The sequence below is a fragment of the Ovis aries genome, chromosome 4, assembly GCF_016772045.2.
Source record: "Ovis aries strain OAR_USU_Benz2616 breed Rambouillet chromosome 4, ARS-UI_Ramb_v3.0, whole genome shotgun sequence".
Lineage (NCBI taxonomy): Eukaryota > Metazoa > Chordata > Mammalia > Artiodactyla > Bovidae > Ovis > Ovis aries.
In genome coordinates, this window is record NC_056057.1 from 29,357,332 (window position 1) to 29,371,235 (window position 13,904).

Genomic DNA, 13,904 nt, shown 5'->3' on the forward strand with positions numbered 1-13,904 from the left:
TCCGATTCTTACTCAATTACCCATCCCAAGGCTGTTTCTTAAGGGCAAGAGTCAATTACATTCTCACTTTCACTTTTCACTTTCCTGCATTGGAGAAGGAAATGGCAACCCACTCCAGTGTTCTTGCCTGGAGAATCCCAGGGATGGGGGAGCCTGGTGGGCTGCCGTCTATGGGGTCGCACAGAGTCGGACACGACTGAAGCGACTCAGCAGCAGCAGCAGCAGCAGCAGCAGCAGCAGCAGCAGGGCCTTCTGAGTGCAAAGCCCTAGTTTTAGAGTTGTTACACACAATGGCCACAAGGCGGCAGCGTTTCTAAATGCCCCACTCTGCTTCTTGGTGCAGCAAAGCGAAGTGCAGGTCCTGTTCCTCCACTGTAAATGGGTGTGGAATGTCAGGACACACACCCAGGGCTTGTGTCCCATTACTTCATCATTCTTCACTTCCTCACCCAAGGCAAATCCCAAGCCTGCCACACGTGTTCTGCCTGGAGTGATATCATCTACAAATGAGTGACTAAGATGCTGGTGCAAGAATCCCAGCACCAGGAGGCATGGCTATCAGATGACTTTCGAAGCTATTCAGCACAGTTGCTCTCCCGAGTCCCTGTGTGCTGACTGTTTTAGTCATGGATAACCAGCCCTGGTCTGGAGAGGGCTGTTTCTTCTAGAACGGACAAACACTAGAGGACCTTAGGGGGCCTCATTTCTCCGTCATCGCCCTCAGCTCCCTCAGCCCCAGGAGGGTCCAGCCTTGGCAGGCAAGGCTGTTCAAACTCCAGGAATGTGTCACAATCCTGGGTGACCGAGGCCTGAGGGGACTATGGTAGGCATTTCCCCCAGTTGTCAGATTTATGTGTATTTCATGTTGGAGTACAGGTGATGTACCATGTTTGTTGGAGGTGCACATCATCTTGATTTAGGTATACGTAGAGGTACATATCCACTCTGATCCTGATGCTTTGGCCATACAGGTTACTACAGTGTGTTGACGAGTAGAGTTCCCTGGGCTGTCCAGGAGCTCCTTGCTGGTGACCTAGTTTTATATATGTAAGTGTGTATACGTTAAGGCCAACCTCCTGACATATTCCCTCTCCTGATGTTGTCCCTTCTGTTAACACTCAGTGGGTTTCTGAAGTGAGTCTGTTCTTCATGAGTCCCTGCATCTCAATTGCTGATTCCACCTATCAGTGATACTGTGCAGTCTGTCTTTCTCTGCCTTACTTCACTTAGTTTGATCACTCATATTCCCTTGTATATAGGTATAGCAGCTCCTTTATCCACTCACAGATGTGGATGGACATCTAAGACACTTTCCCATCTTGGGTATTGTGTGTAAGACCGCCATGATCATGTTGCCTTTTCGATTTATGGTTTTCTCTGGGTATATGCCCAGTAGCGGGATTCCTGGGTCATACGGTAGTTTCGGTTTTTTAAGGAACCTCCATACTGTTCTCCACAGCAGCTGCACCAATTTAAATCCTTACCCACAGTGCAGGGGTTTTCCCTTTTCTCCACACTTTCTCAGCATTTATCATTTCTAGATGAGGTCTTAATGATGGCCTCTGTGAAGTGACACCTCACTGTCGTTCTGATCTGTACTTCATCCGTATGCTTTGTTTGGAGAAATGTCTACCAGGTTTTCTGCCCATGTTTTGATTGTGTTGTTTGGCTTTTTTTCATATGGAGTTGTATGAAGTGTTTGTATGATGGGGGGTGTGACTGGGGTTGTGGGAAGCATAGCTCTAAATACATTTCAAAGTTCTATTTCCAGTGATTATAAGGAACTGAAGCGAGGGTAAGAGGTTTAGGCTAGGCTAGAGGATTTTAATGAGCAAATTCCAAGACAGAAAAGGAAAAACCTAGATTAGTGTAGCATGTAAGAAATGTTTTGAAGGCTATGTGGATGATACCATAATCAGCGGTTTCCGTATCAGGTAAAATCTGTCACTGTTAGAGGCAAAGCAAATGACCGGTTCTGCTCCTGTCATTGTGAAAAACCATGGATAAATTTAGTTTCAAGTTCAGCATACTTAAAAAATGTAAAAATAATATGTGGGAATTTATTTTGGTAAGCCAGGATGTATTTTGCTATGAATAGCATTAATTTAACAGCTTGCTTGGCCATTACCATCAGGAATTTAGAACTGTTTCACTAAACGTTAACTTTTAATATTAAGTCAGACATTATGAATCTTTTTCAAATCATCCTTCAAACCAGTGCTCTACAAAACAAAGACAACACAGGCCTCAGATACAATTTTTAAATTAAAAAGCAAAAACAAAAACCGAAAAAGCCAACTGAATATTTTACTTACTCCACTATACCAAAATATTATAGTCTCACCAGTATACAAAACTGAGGTATGCTGCACTCTTTCTTTGTACACCTTCACAGTCTGATGTGTTTTATACTGACACCTCATCTCAAACCTCGTCTCAACTTGAACTAGCTTCATTGTGAGGACTAAATATCCACATGAACTTACTGGCAAGGAAGGACACCGGCGCAGCCCTTCCCACTGTCTGGCACATGTGTTTACAGACAAACGCCATGAACGACTCTCCCACTCCATCTTCTGCTGGCGCAGGCAGGAAACAGTAAGGGCGGTACTGCGTCTGACACGAGATAAATGGCAACTGAAAGGGGCCGCCATGCATCACAGCAGTGGGAAAAGAGAACCTTTTTTCCTTCTAGAACTTTCCAGAATGAGTCATTCTCTGTCTTACTTGCATTGTACGTGCGCATCTGCTCCTCCTGTGACACTCCACGAGGGAAGGAACCATTCCTGCCTTGTTTGCCATTATAACCCCGACCTTAGGAGAATGACGGTCTACTACGCGTAACACAAGTACACTGAATTTTGCTGAATGAATGAACACAACCTTGCACTGATTATCAGGCCAAACTCGCCTGTCAGTTCCTTCTTCAGTGTTTTCCAATAGTTAAGACATATTCCACACTTTCTCAGTGAAAGCAGTGTATAACTGTTTTCCTAATAGTTTCTAGTAGCCTAACTAACTCAGTTATGAAAAATAGGGAAATTCCCCACTAGTCAGAATCACCTTTATCCTGTCTTCATCAGATTCCTCCTCCAACACACAACAAGAGCAGAATGGTTGAGACATAAAAGAGAACACCACACACGCACAGAGAAGGAAAGAATAGTCAGCACTGTTTCCTAACTCATGATCCACAGGTAGGGCTACGGTTCAAAGAGGGCAGTTTCTAAAGAGCTCTGAAAACTGCAGAAATACCTCTGACACACCATCCCAAGGTAAACAACAAAACTACTGCAGTAGCCATGATTGAAACAAACAAACAAAAAACCTAAAACTGGTAAATGACTTAAATTTTAAACAAAGCCTAATGACATGGCATGTAACACTATGACTAAATTAAAAACTTGTAACCACCACCCCCAAGCTCAAAACTCATTCTTTATGATATACGTGATATCACTGCATTACACAAGCCCTTTTGTTAGTCTCAGGACTATATAAACCATTTTATTTAGAATGTGTCCACTGGAAGCAGGAGAGAATGAAGGCCGTTCTTACCTTTCTATTCTGTATACAAGAAGTGGCACTTTAATAATACTGGTGTTTTCCAAATCAATTTTAGTACCAAAAACTCAACTAATCAAAATGTTCCCTGTTATGCAAAATACTGCAATACAAAACATTTCTTAATTTAAATTTTCATCATCTACTGTGTATAAATCTTTAACAAACCAAATCGTATTTAAAACGCACAAAAGAAAGTTACTTCTCCCTTTTCTTTTTAGGTGCACGTTCCACAAGTGGCGTAGACTCAGCCTCCTCACGCTTTCTTTTCTTTCTCTTCTTTGTGTGGTCACTCTGATAACCACTGGAGTCACTGCCTTGGTAGACAGGCTCTTGGTCCTGATCTTCCTGGTGCTTCTTCTTCTTCTTCTTCTTCGGCGGCTCTTCCTCCCAGAGGCCATTCACACTGTTACTAACGTGCAGGTCTGTCTCATCCTTCATGGTAGCATCTGCAAGTCCTGCTGGCTCTGTGCTACCGCCTTGCACTTCACATGGCTCTAGGTCTTTCTTCTTTTTCTTTTTCTTCTTTGGAGGTTTTTCGACAGGCTCATCCGTGCCAGTTTCTGGTGCTTCTTCAGGAACTGCAGAGCACTTGGTTTGTAAACTGTAAGAATTAAAAAAATTCATAGAGCATTAAGCAAAAATAAAAGAACTAAGTAAGATCAAGAATATTCCAACATGGTAAGGTCTTTCTAAATTATGACAGTAGCACAAAATAACATGACTGTCACAGAACATTGGTAGTCTTAGAAATGTTAAATTTTTTGTTTCCCGAGTATTTTTCCCAGACTGTTTCACACATAAAAATGACATAAAAGTTTTGTCAAAACAGGGTTTCTGAATTTTAATATGGTTCAGAAAATGCTGAACCCTAAACATCACCACCCAGCCATATTAGCCAAACCAGTAACATCTGATAGGGAGAAAACATACTTCTGGTATTTATCAAAATGTCGGAGTTCCCCATCTACTATCCCAATCCTTGTTCCATTGTTTTTCTTAAACTACACTGAAGCAGTATTAGATCCCCAGGTGGCGCTAGTTGTAAAGAATCTGCCTGCCAATGCAGGAGACTGGAAGAGACATAGGTTTGACCCCTGGGTTGAGGGCATGGCAACCCACTCCAGGATTCTTGCCTGGAGAACCGCACAGGCAGAGGAGTTTCGTGGGCCACGGTCTGTGGGGTTGCAAAGAGTCGACATGACCGAGTGAGCATGCACGAAGCAGTATTATGCTGCAAAGCTCTGAGTATTTTATAGAAATAAATAAAGATCAGTGAAGTAGGTCTCTATAGAACTGCTGTCCCTTGAATTAGCAACAGCCACATAGAACTATTTAAGTTTAAGTAATTTCAATAAGGTAACGTTAAAAACCCACTTCCTCAGTGACATACTAGTCACACATTTCAATTCCTCAAGAGTGAGGCTACTATACTGCACGCATACAGCACACTTCTGTCATTACAGAAAGTTCTGTGGGTCAGCTGCTCTAAAACTTTAGTCCACATTCTCATTTCTTAGCAACTTTTTCTAGATTCTGCCTTGATAACAGAGGAAGTATGACCCCTCAACTAGGCCCTGCCATGAAACCAGGGTCAGGATCAGAGTATTTCCTAAAAGAACTCCAAACAAGAAAAATACAGAAATTAACTGATCTACCTGGTATAATGACAATAATCAAATAATTTTTGTTTTCAACTGTGTAAAAACAAAACACTAATAGTTAATATAATTAAGCTTCTAGTAGTCTCAAGTTCAAGGATTAACATTTTTTTTAAAAAAGATTAAGAACATGACAATACTTTGAAAAACTGAATTATTACGACGTAGACCACTTGGATGCAAAGCTTTAGAATATTCAGTGCACTGTCATAACACTTAAGATTCGTATTTACATTGACTCTGTGGTTTGGAAGTACAAATAGTCTAATAAATTAACTTTTAAAAGAGGGACTTATGTTTCCTAAATTCAGAATTAAGTAGAAATGATTAAGTATCAAAATGGTAATAATGTGCTTAGGAACTGACCTAGTGATACTTAGTTTTCCCCGAATGCAGAATACTCCAGCAGCATCTGAGTCTAAACGAAATACTTCAAATTCTAGTTCATCACCCACGTTTATCTGCAGCGTCTGCCACTGGTCAGCTGGCATCTGCTCAGGTTTAGGGATGGAGGCATTGAAGCACCTATGGACCAAGCAGCCAATGTGGCTCGAGGACACTTTATTAACTGTTCCCTGAGAAGAGGGAAAAAATGAGTATTACATCAAGAAGAGCGCCAGAAAGATGAAATGAACCTTATAATCTTTAAACTGATCCTCAGAGAAAATACCAAAATAATGGTATGATGTGATATCAAAAAAGCTGATCTTCATTTAAAGCTTACTGCATGTCACACTAAAATATCAATTTAGGAACACGAGAATTTTTTAGAAAGCTCACCTTGAGCATGGGTATTTTAACTAAAGCTTAACGTTATTAGAAGCTTTAAAAGTAAAATAACAATACATTCTATATGATTTTAAGGTTAAAATTTCCAAGTTTCCTATTCCCTTAAGAATCAACAAATATAAACTAGATGAATGAAAACCTGAAGCTTTTTAAAAAATCACCTTTTGAATTACAGAACTGTAAATAACATATATATACACACAATGTGGTTTAGTATCATCAGCACCTCCTTCCATGTGTGACAGAGTAAAACCTGTCTGTCATCATAAGGAGTCTGGAGTCCAGAATGGTACCTTCCAGGTGGTCCATACAAACTGGTACATCTATACAGTGGAATATTATTCTGCAACAAAAATAAGCTATCAAGAAAAAGACATGGAGGAACCTTAAACATATAGTGCCAAGTGAAAGAAACCAATCTGGAAAAAGTTACATACTCTATGATTCCACTATATGATATTCTGGAAAAGGCAAAACTATGGAGACAATTAAAAAAAAAAAGTAGTTGCCATGGCTTCCAGGGGAGAGAGGGAGCAATGAATAGGCAGACCACACAGGATTTTTAGAGCAGTGACCAATTATTCCATAGGGATACTATAATGTTGGATTCATGTCATTCTACCTTTGTCAAAACCCACAGAAGGTACAACAGAAACAGGGAACTCTACTATAAACCATGGACTGTACTTAATGTATCAATACTGGCTCAACAATTAAAATGCACCACATCTTATCAAAAAGAGAAACACTATGTGTGGTTTTTTGGGGGTGGGTAGAGTGAGATGTATATGAGAACACTATACTTTCCATTCAATTTTTCTCTAAAACTGTTGTAAAAGACAAAGTTTATCAATTAAATACTCAATGAAGAAAGGAAAAACTATCAAAATTTTAGAATCGTATAGAATAATATCTTCACAACCAAGAGGGAGCCAAGTTTCTTTGGTGGGATCTAGAAAGCAGTAAGTATGAGAGTATAATATGATAAATTAAGAGAAAAGTACCAATTCAAGATAGCAGCAATGCCTCTGAAATGAAAAGACCAGTAACCTAAAACAGTGTTGCACATATGTGGACATACAGATGCCAAAAGGCCCACGAAGACGCTCAACATGGCTGATTCCTAGAAAAATGCACAGACGCCAATGCAACTGTCACTGCACAGATATCAGAACAACCTCACCACCAAGTCCACAAACAATAAATGCCGGAGAGGACATGGAGGAAAGGGAGCCCTCCTCCACTGTCGCTGGGAATATAAACTGGTGCAACCACTATGGAGAACAGTAGGGAGGTTCCTTAAAAAATTAAAAACGGAGTCCCATATGATCCAGCAATTCCACTCCTGGGCATATATCTAGAAAAGACAAAACTCTACTTGAAAAAGAGACATGCTTCCAACGTTCACAGCAGCACAGTCACCAAGACATGGAAGCAACTGAAGTGCCCATCCACAGACGAATGGATAAGGATGTGTTATACGTGCTGAATACACTCAGCCATGAAGTGCCATTGACAGCCATGTGCCTGGACCTAGAGATGATCATCCTTAGTGAAGTTAAGTGAGACAGAGAAGAGCAGAGAAACACATGATATCACTTTATATGTGGAATTTAAAACCACGACACAAATAAACTTATTTATAGAACAGAAATATATTCACAAAGGACAAACTTATGGTTACCAAAGGGGAAGGGGAGAGGGGATAAATTAGGAGGTTAGGATTAACAGAATAACAACAAGGATCTACTGTGTGGCACAGGGAACTATATTCAGTATCTTGTAATAATCTATAACAGAAAAGAATTTGAAATACATATATATACACACGTACCTAAACTGAATCACTTTCCACTTGAAACAGAACAATGCAAACCAACTACACTTCAATAAAAATTAAAAGCCTAAACTGAAAAGTTTTCTTTAAAAATGATTTTTAGTTACCTGAAATAACAATCCTTGTAAAATCCCAAAGTGTACAGTCTCTTAAATTTTTCCAAATTACATAATTTAATAATTGTACAAAGAACAATAGGAAAAAAGATACATACCATAAGTTTTTGCCCTGGTTCAGGGCAGAAAATAACAAAATCTGCTTCAATGTTAAGATGAATGTGTCCTTGATCATCATAAATATCTCCTAATTCACCCACTACTTTGATGTTATCATAAGCAATGGGTACACCTAAAAGGCTATTAAAAAAAAAGAAAGGAAAATGTTATTTATCCTCTTTTAAACTAGGCCACTATACAGATTCCAAGTCCAGAAAGTATACATCTCCTAATATAATCACACCCATGGTGAAAATATATACATATACAATAATATATGATTAGCCTGTAACAACTTTAGTGGTTCAGTTTCACCCAAGGGTTCCAAAATAATGGCTAACTTAAAAATAATTATTCAAGGTAAATACCCAGAAACAAAATGTCCATTATACAAAAGCAATAAGTTGATCCATCTTCCCTATTTGCTATCCATTTGAATTCTAGTTATGCTAGAATGGGAGGTAAAAAATGAGACTTAGTAAGAAAAATGTTGTTATGTGACTATTACTGAACCATGGCAATTTTGGTATTACCCACCATTACTGAATATCTGTACTAGAGGGCATGTAGCAGGGGTGTTAGGATTCAAATTGAAGCCCTGAACTGTTAAAGCCAATAACTTGATGGAGAAAAACCCCCGAACTGCAACTGTTGCTAGTGTAAAGTGAAGTCGTGTCCGACTCTTTGCGACCCCATGGACTGGAGCCTACCAGGCTCCTCTGTCCATGGGATTTTCCAGGCAAGAGTACTGGAGTGGATTGCCATCTCCTCCTCCAGGGGATCTTCCCAACCCAGGGATCGAACCCGGGTCTCCCACATTGTAGACAGATGCTTTACCGTCTAAGCCAAGGAAGTAAGAAATAACAATTAGATTAGCTTTCGAGAACTGACTCTGACACTGTAATTCGGAGCGTGACAGTCAGGATTAGGGGACACTACTATTTCCAAAGACAGGGAGGCCTGCTGTGCTGCAGTCCATGGGCTCACAGGGAATCTGACACGACTGAGGGACTGGACAACTATTTCCAAATGCCATTTCCAAGTTATTAAAAATTATAACTAGGTAAGGAGGCTGAGCTGGTGGCTTCACTGCCCCAGCCATTACCTATTTCAGCAAGCTTCCCTGGCTCCCCAGGCAAGGCTGAAGCCACGCTGCCTCTACTCCTACAGGACTCTGAGGAAAGCGTGCACGCTAAGTCACTTCAGTCATGTCGGACTCTGCGGCCCCATGGACAGTAGCCTCCCAGGCCTACAACAGTCTGTCCCTGGGATTCTGCAGGCAAGAATACCGGAGAGGGTTGCCATACACTCCTCCAGGGCATCTGTCCTGACCCAGGGGTCACACTTGCATCTCTGTCTACTGCACTGGCAGGTGGGTTCTTTACCACTAGCGCCACCTGGGAACCCTGAGAAAGCTTATCACTGTTCTTATTTCTCTTTGCTTATGTGTTTGGATTCTAGAGAGGACTCTTAGGTCTTTGAGAGCAGAGAACATTTTTGGTGAACTCAAACTTCTAGAATGGTTCACACAGAATAAAAGAAAGACTTTATACCTAGGAGCAGTTGTTTTAAAACAGCCAGGAGTCACTAGAATGCAACTTAATTACCCAATTAGGAAATCCATGCTGCTGCTGCTGCTGCTGCTAAGTCGCTTCAGTCGTGTCTGACTCTGTGCGACCCCATAGATGGCAGCCCACCAGGCTCCTCTGTCCCTGAGATTCTCCAGGCAAGAACACTGGAGTGGGTTGCCATTTCCTTCTCCAATGCATGAAAGTGAAAAGTGAAAGTGAAGTCACTCAGTCGTGTCTGACTCTTAGCGACCCCATGGACTGCAGCCTACCAGGCTCCTCCGTCCATGGGATTTCCCAGGCAAGAGTACTGGAGTGGGGTGCCATCGCCTTCTCCGAGGAAATCCATAAACACTGAGATTTAGTCCAGAAAGGCTTTCTGCATGCAGCTTTCCTAAACAGGAACTACACATCACTAAGACAATATTAGAGGCCCAGAAAACAGAGAGCAAGGTGGGGTTAAAAATAACTGCCATATCAGACAATAAACAGAAACAAGACTTTGTTTCCCCAAATCAGTTTCCAGTGGGGGAATACTGCTGTCCCATTGGTGGCATTTGGGAGTTTGTGGAATAAATCATAGTTGTCACACCTGTGAAGGCCAGGGATGGGAGACATTCTGCCATATAAAAACAGCCCTACACAATGAAAAACTGTCCCCAGGTCTGCATGATTTAAATGAGTGGACAAGCCTCATTTTATAAATATTTATAAATGATTGATTATAGTACCTAACTTAATGTGTATACGTATGAACATAAAATGATCTTTGCATGGTTTCAATGTCAATTAAAATTTTCAGGAATATAACTAATATATAAATTCAAGAGTAGATTCTTTTGTGTGGCACTTTACTGAGAACTGCACATGATTTCAGAGGAGCATTTTACCACCATAGACACTGTATGTGATGTGAGTTGTCAGCTTAAAACCCCTGCATCACTCTACATTTGCAACTAATACTTTCACACGGATTCAAGGTATTGCTTCAGGAGGCATCTAATTACTTTATTCCTTCTGAGTAGCCACGCTTGAGCATTATCACACTGAGATACATTTTATTGTATTCTAGTTCTAAATGAATTTTTTTTTCCCGATTGTGTTGGTAGATCATATTGGGTTGACCAGAATCTTGTGGCCAATCCAATATTATCTTTAAGTTTAATTTCAGTACAGTAAAGCATGTTTCAAGAGAGTGAATGGAGTTCTGCAGGGTTCAGAACTGCTACCTATGGCTTGTATGAATTTTGGGCAGCAACTCATTGCATAAAATATAGTAAAAATTATCAGAGAGACAGATACCTCAACATTATATCTTTTCCTCTTTTGCTTTTCTGAAACCATCCTAAGTATGTTTCCAGGCAGAGTGGTAGCCTCACTTGAGATATTGAGAGAACAATCATATCAGGTTTAAGGGATCAGCAGATTGCATGCACACTTAAGAGTTTTATATATTATACATGAGAATAAAGGGCCTCTGTACTGAAGATGGAGAAGGAAATGGCAACCCACTCCAGTATTCTTGCCTGGAGAATCCCATGGACAGAGGAACCTGGCAGGCTACAGTCCATGGGGTCACAAGAGTCGGACACGACTTAGCAACTAAACTACCACCTATACTGAAAAAGTTGAGTCAACACTGACTCTTCATGGAAACTGGTAGTTCATTTGTTCTTTGAGACATTTTGAATTAATAAACTGGAACTACTGGAAGGGAACATATTTGCCATTTTCAAATAACTCAAGAGCTGTCATTAATGACCTCTTAAAGATAGAAATTTTAATGTGATTTTTAGAAACTACTTTCTCTAAGCAGATTTTTCAAAACTGAAATGCGATCTTTTAAAAAATTGTCACTGGGTAAAAGAACGTGGACAATCTGTCACATAGGGCTGCTGCTGAGATGACTAATGTAAGAGCCATTCTCAACTCTTTCCTTTCCTCATTTCTTAACCTGAGAAGCAGGTCCTCTCTGATGGTACAGGATGGCCCCAAAGTCTGGAAACAAACTATATATGATAAATGGTTGATCAGTATTACAATTATTGATATGTTCAAATGTTCTATCCCTCATTATTAATCTATGGTACCCCTTTTGCATAGAATAAACTGGAGTTTTCAGCACACCCCAAAAATAATGGGGTAAGGTGGGGAGTTCAGATTTGTTCAGAGTGCAATTGAGGCCACAGGGCCATACTATCCCAATTCTGTTACAGAAATTATCATTATCCAATCACCACTTCATCTTTCTGGGGGTAATGGCTCCTATTCCCCTAGCCTGTCAAGTGAAACCATTAACTGGTTACAGATCAAAGATTTATGTTTCCAGATTTTATGACTACTTTCCATATCCTTAAATCTCCCAAATGCAAACTCTCATCAATTTTCTCTACACTTTGTAACAATCTTAATTATAAACATGTTCTCCATGCTTACTGCCTCACCCTCCTTAAACCACCACCAAACTCTTATCAAGTGGTTTCTTAAACTACAAATCTGATTATATTCCAGAGATACCACTGTCTCAAGAGTATGTCTAGTGTTTTCTGAATTGGAGGCTACCTAGAGGTAGCGACCGAGCGACTTCCCTTTCACTTTTCACTTTCATGCATTGGAGAAGGAGATGGCAACCCACTCTGGTGTTCCTGCCTGGAGAATCCCAGGGACGGTGGAGCCTGGTGGGCTTCGGTCTCTGGGGTCGCACAGAGTCGGAAAAGACTGAAGCAACTTAGCAGCAGAGGATGAAGCAGTAACCCAGTTTCCGGCTTAAGCACACAGAAAAACAAGCAAAAAACCCAAAACACCTGGCAGAGGCAGGAAAGAAAGAGCAAAATACATCCTCTGAATTATCCTCCACCCCATCTCTGATCCACTCCACCCCTAACTGCCCAGCTTTTCAGCTGTACCCAATGTTTTTCTCCTGATATATAAACTTTAGTTATAAAGTGCTCACAATTATCTGGTCAAAGTATTCTATTTCACAACCAGTATCCATTTGTTTATGCCACTCTTTTTGCCCAGAATGCTACTATCTCAGAAGTACCCTCCTCCTATCAAGTTGTTCTCAAAGGTCCTAAGATCCAATTCACCACTCTTGACTATAACTTAGATTTGTCAGATTTTAACATTTCGTTGGATTTATCTGGACTACATCTCTTTTACTAGCCCTTATAGCTCCTGAAATAAGGGTCTTGTTTGTTTCTTTGGTTTTATTCCCCAATTCTCTAGTATTCAAAATAGACCCACAAGTGAAAGTGTGTGCAGGTGCTTGGAGCAAACTGTAAATTCTAAATTCTTAATCTGTGTAGGGTTCAGGATCCCTTGAGAAACTGCGCAAGTCATTTTCCAATATCTTACTTTAAATGTACTAGGGTTTTTTTTCAACTTCAAAAGCATCAGGCTTTCCCATTCTTAAAAAGGAAACACGGTTAATAGTATTTCTTCATCCCTGATCAGGTCCAAGAGAAAAAAACCATGGGAAAGAACCAGGGTCAAAACAAAACCAATCTTCGTGGTTTATAAATAATTAAACGAAGTATTAACGCTTCGCGTATAATTTTCTATATAGTGAGAATGTTTTTAACTATTGCATTCCAAACTTTCATCTTAAAATGAGAAAACATAGAACTAGCCGGTCTCCGGACCCCTGGTCTATTTTTATCTTTACCTGTCTCGCAGCGAGCTTCTTTACCCCTTCCGCTGACACAATTCCTGTCACCGTAACGTTTTCTTTCCTGTCTACGAAACGGACTCGGCACAGATCTTGACCAGGGAGGCACTAGTCTCCCGAGGTGGACTGCGACTCCAGAATGCCCCGCGGCTAAACTCGCGGTAGCTGGTGCGACCTCGTTCTGTTGCCACTAAACGTCCCCCTGTTGCCCCGTCCCGTGCCCCAAAGGAGCGACAGGCAACGTTAAGATTATTAACGTTAACATTATGTCCGCTCTGGGAACAAAAAATGTAAGAGACCAGTACCTCTCGGAATAGCGCAGGAGCTCTGCATTGAGCTGTTCTCGAATACCGGTGCGTTTCTTGTTAAGATAGCGCGGCGATAAGGCGATGTGTCTTCGGTGCGGCCCCGCCACCAGGCAGGAGTAGCGGCTATTCACAAGCGCACAAGCAGCCGCGTAGGTAGGCAATTCTAGGCAAGGCAAGACGCCGGCCGGCCCTTCTGAGGCCGCCTTCGGCCTCGGAGCCACTGAGCAACCCTCAGCCATGCGGCTAGCTACGTTTCCCACGGCGCGCACTAATGACGCAGTCAATAACCGCC

General features: G+C 41.1%; 1 protein-coding gene across 1 annotated transcript; it reads right to left on the reverse strand.

The window, feature by feature from the left end:
- Nucleotides 1–1,803: 1,803 nt before the first annotated feature.
- Nucleotides 1,804–13,872, reverse strand: POLR1F (RNA polymerase I subunit F). Its single transcript, XM_004007777.5, is given in 5 exon segments — nucleotides 1,804–3,782; nucleotides 3,784–4,168; nucleotides 5,592–5,800; nucleotides 8,066–8,207; nucleotides 13,610–13,872. Coding segments are annotated over 5 exon segments (1,074 nt in total). The 5' UTR covers nucleotides 13,852–13,872; the 3' UTR covers nucleotides 1,804–3,686.
- Between the last annotated feature and the right edge of the window lie 32 nt (nucleotides 13,873–13,904).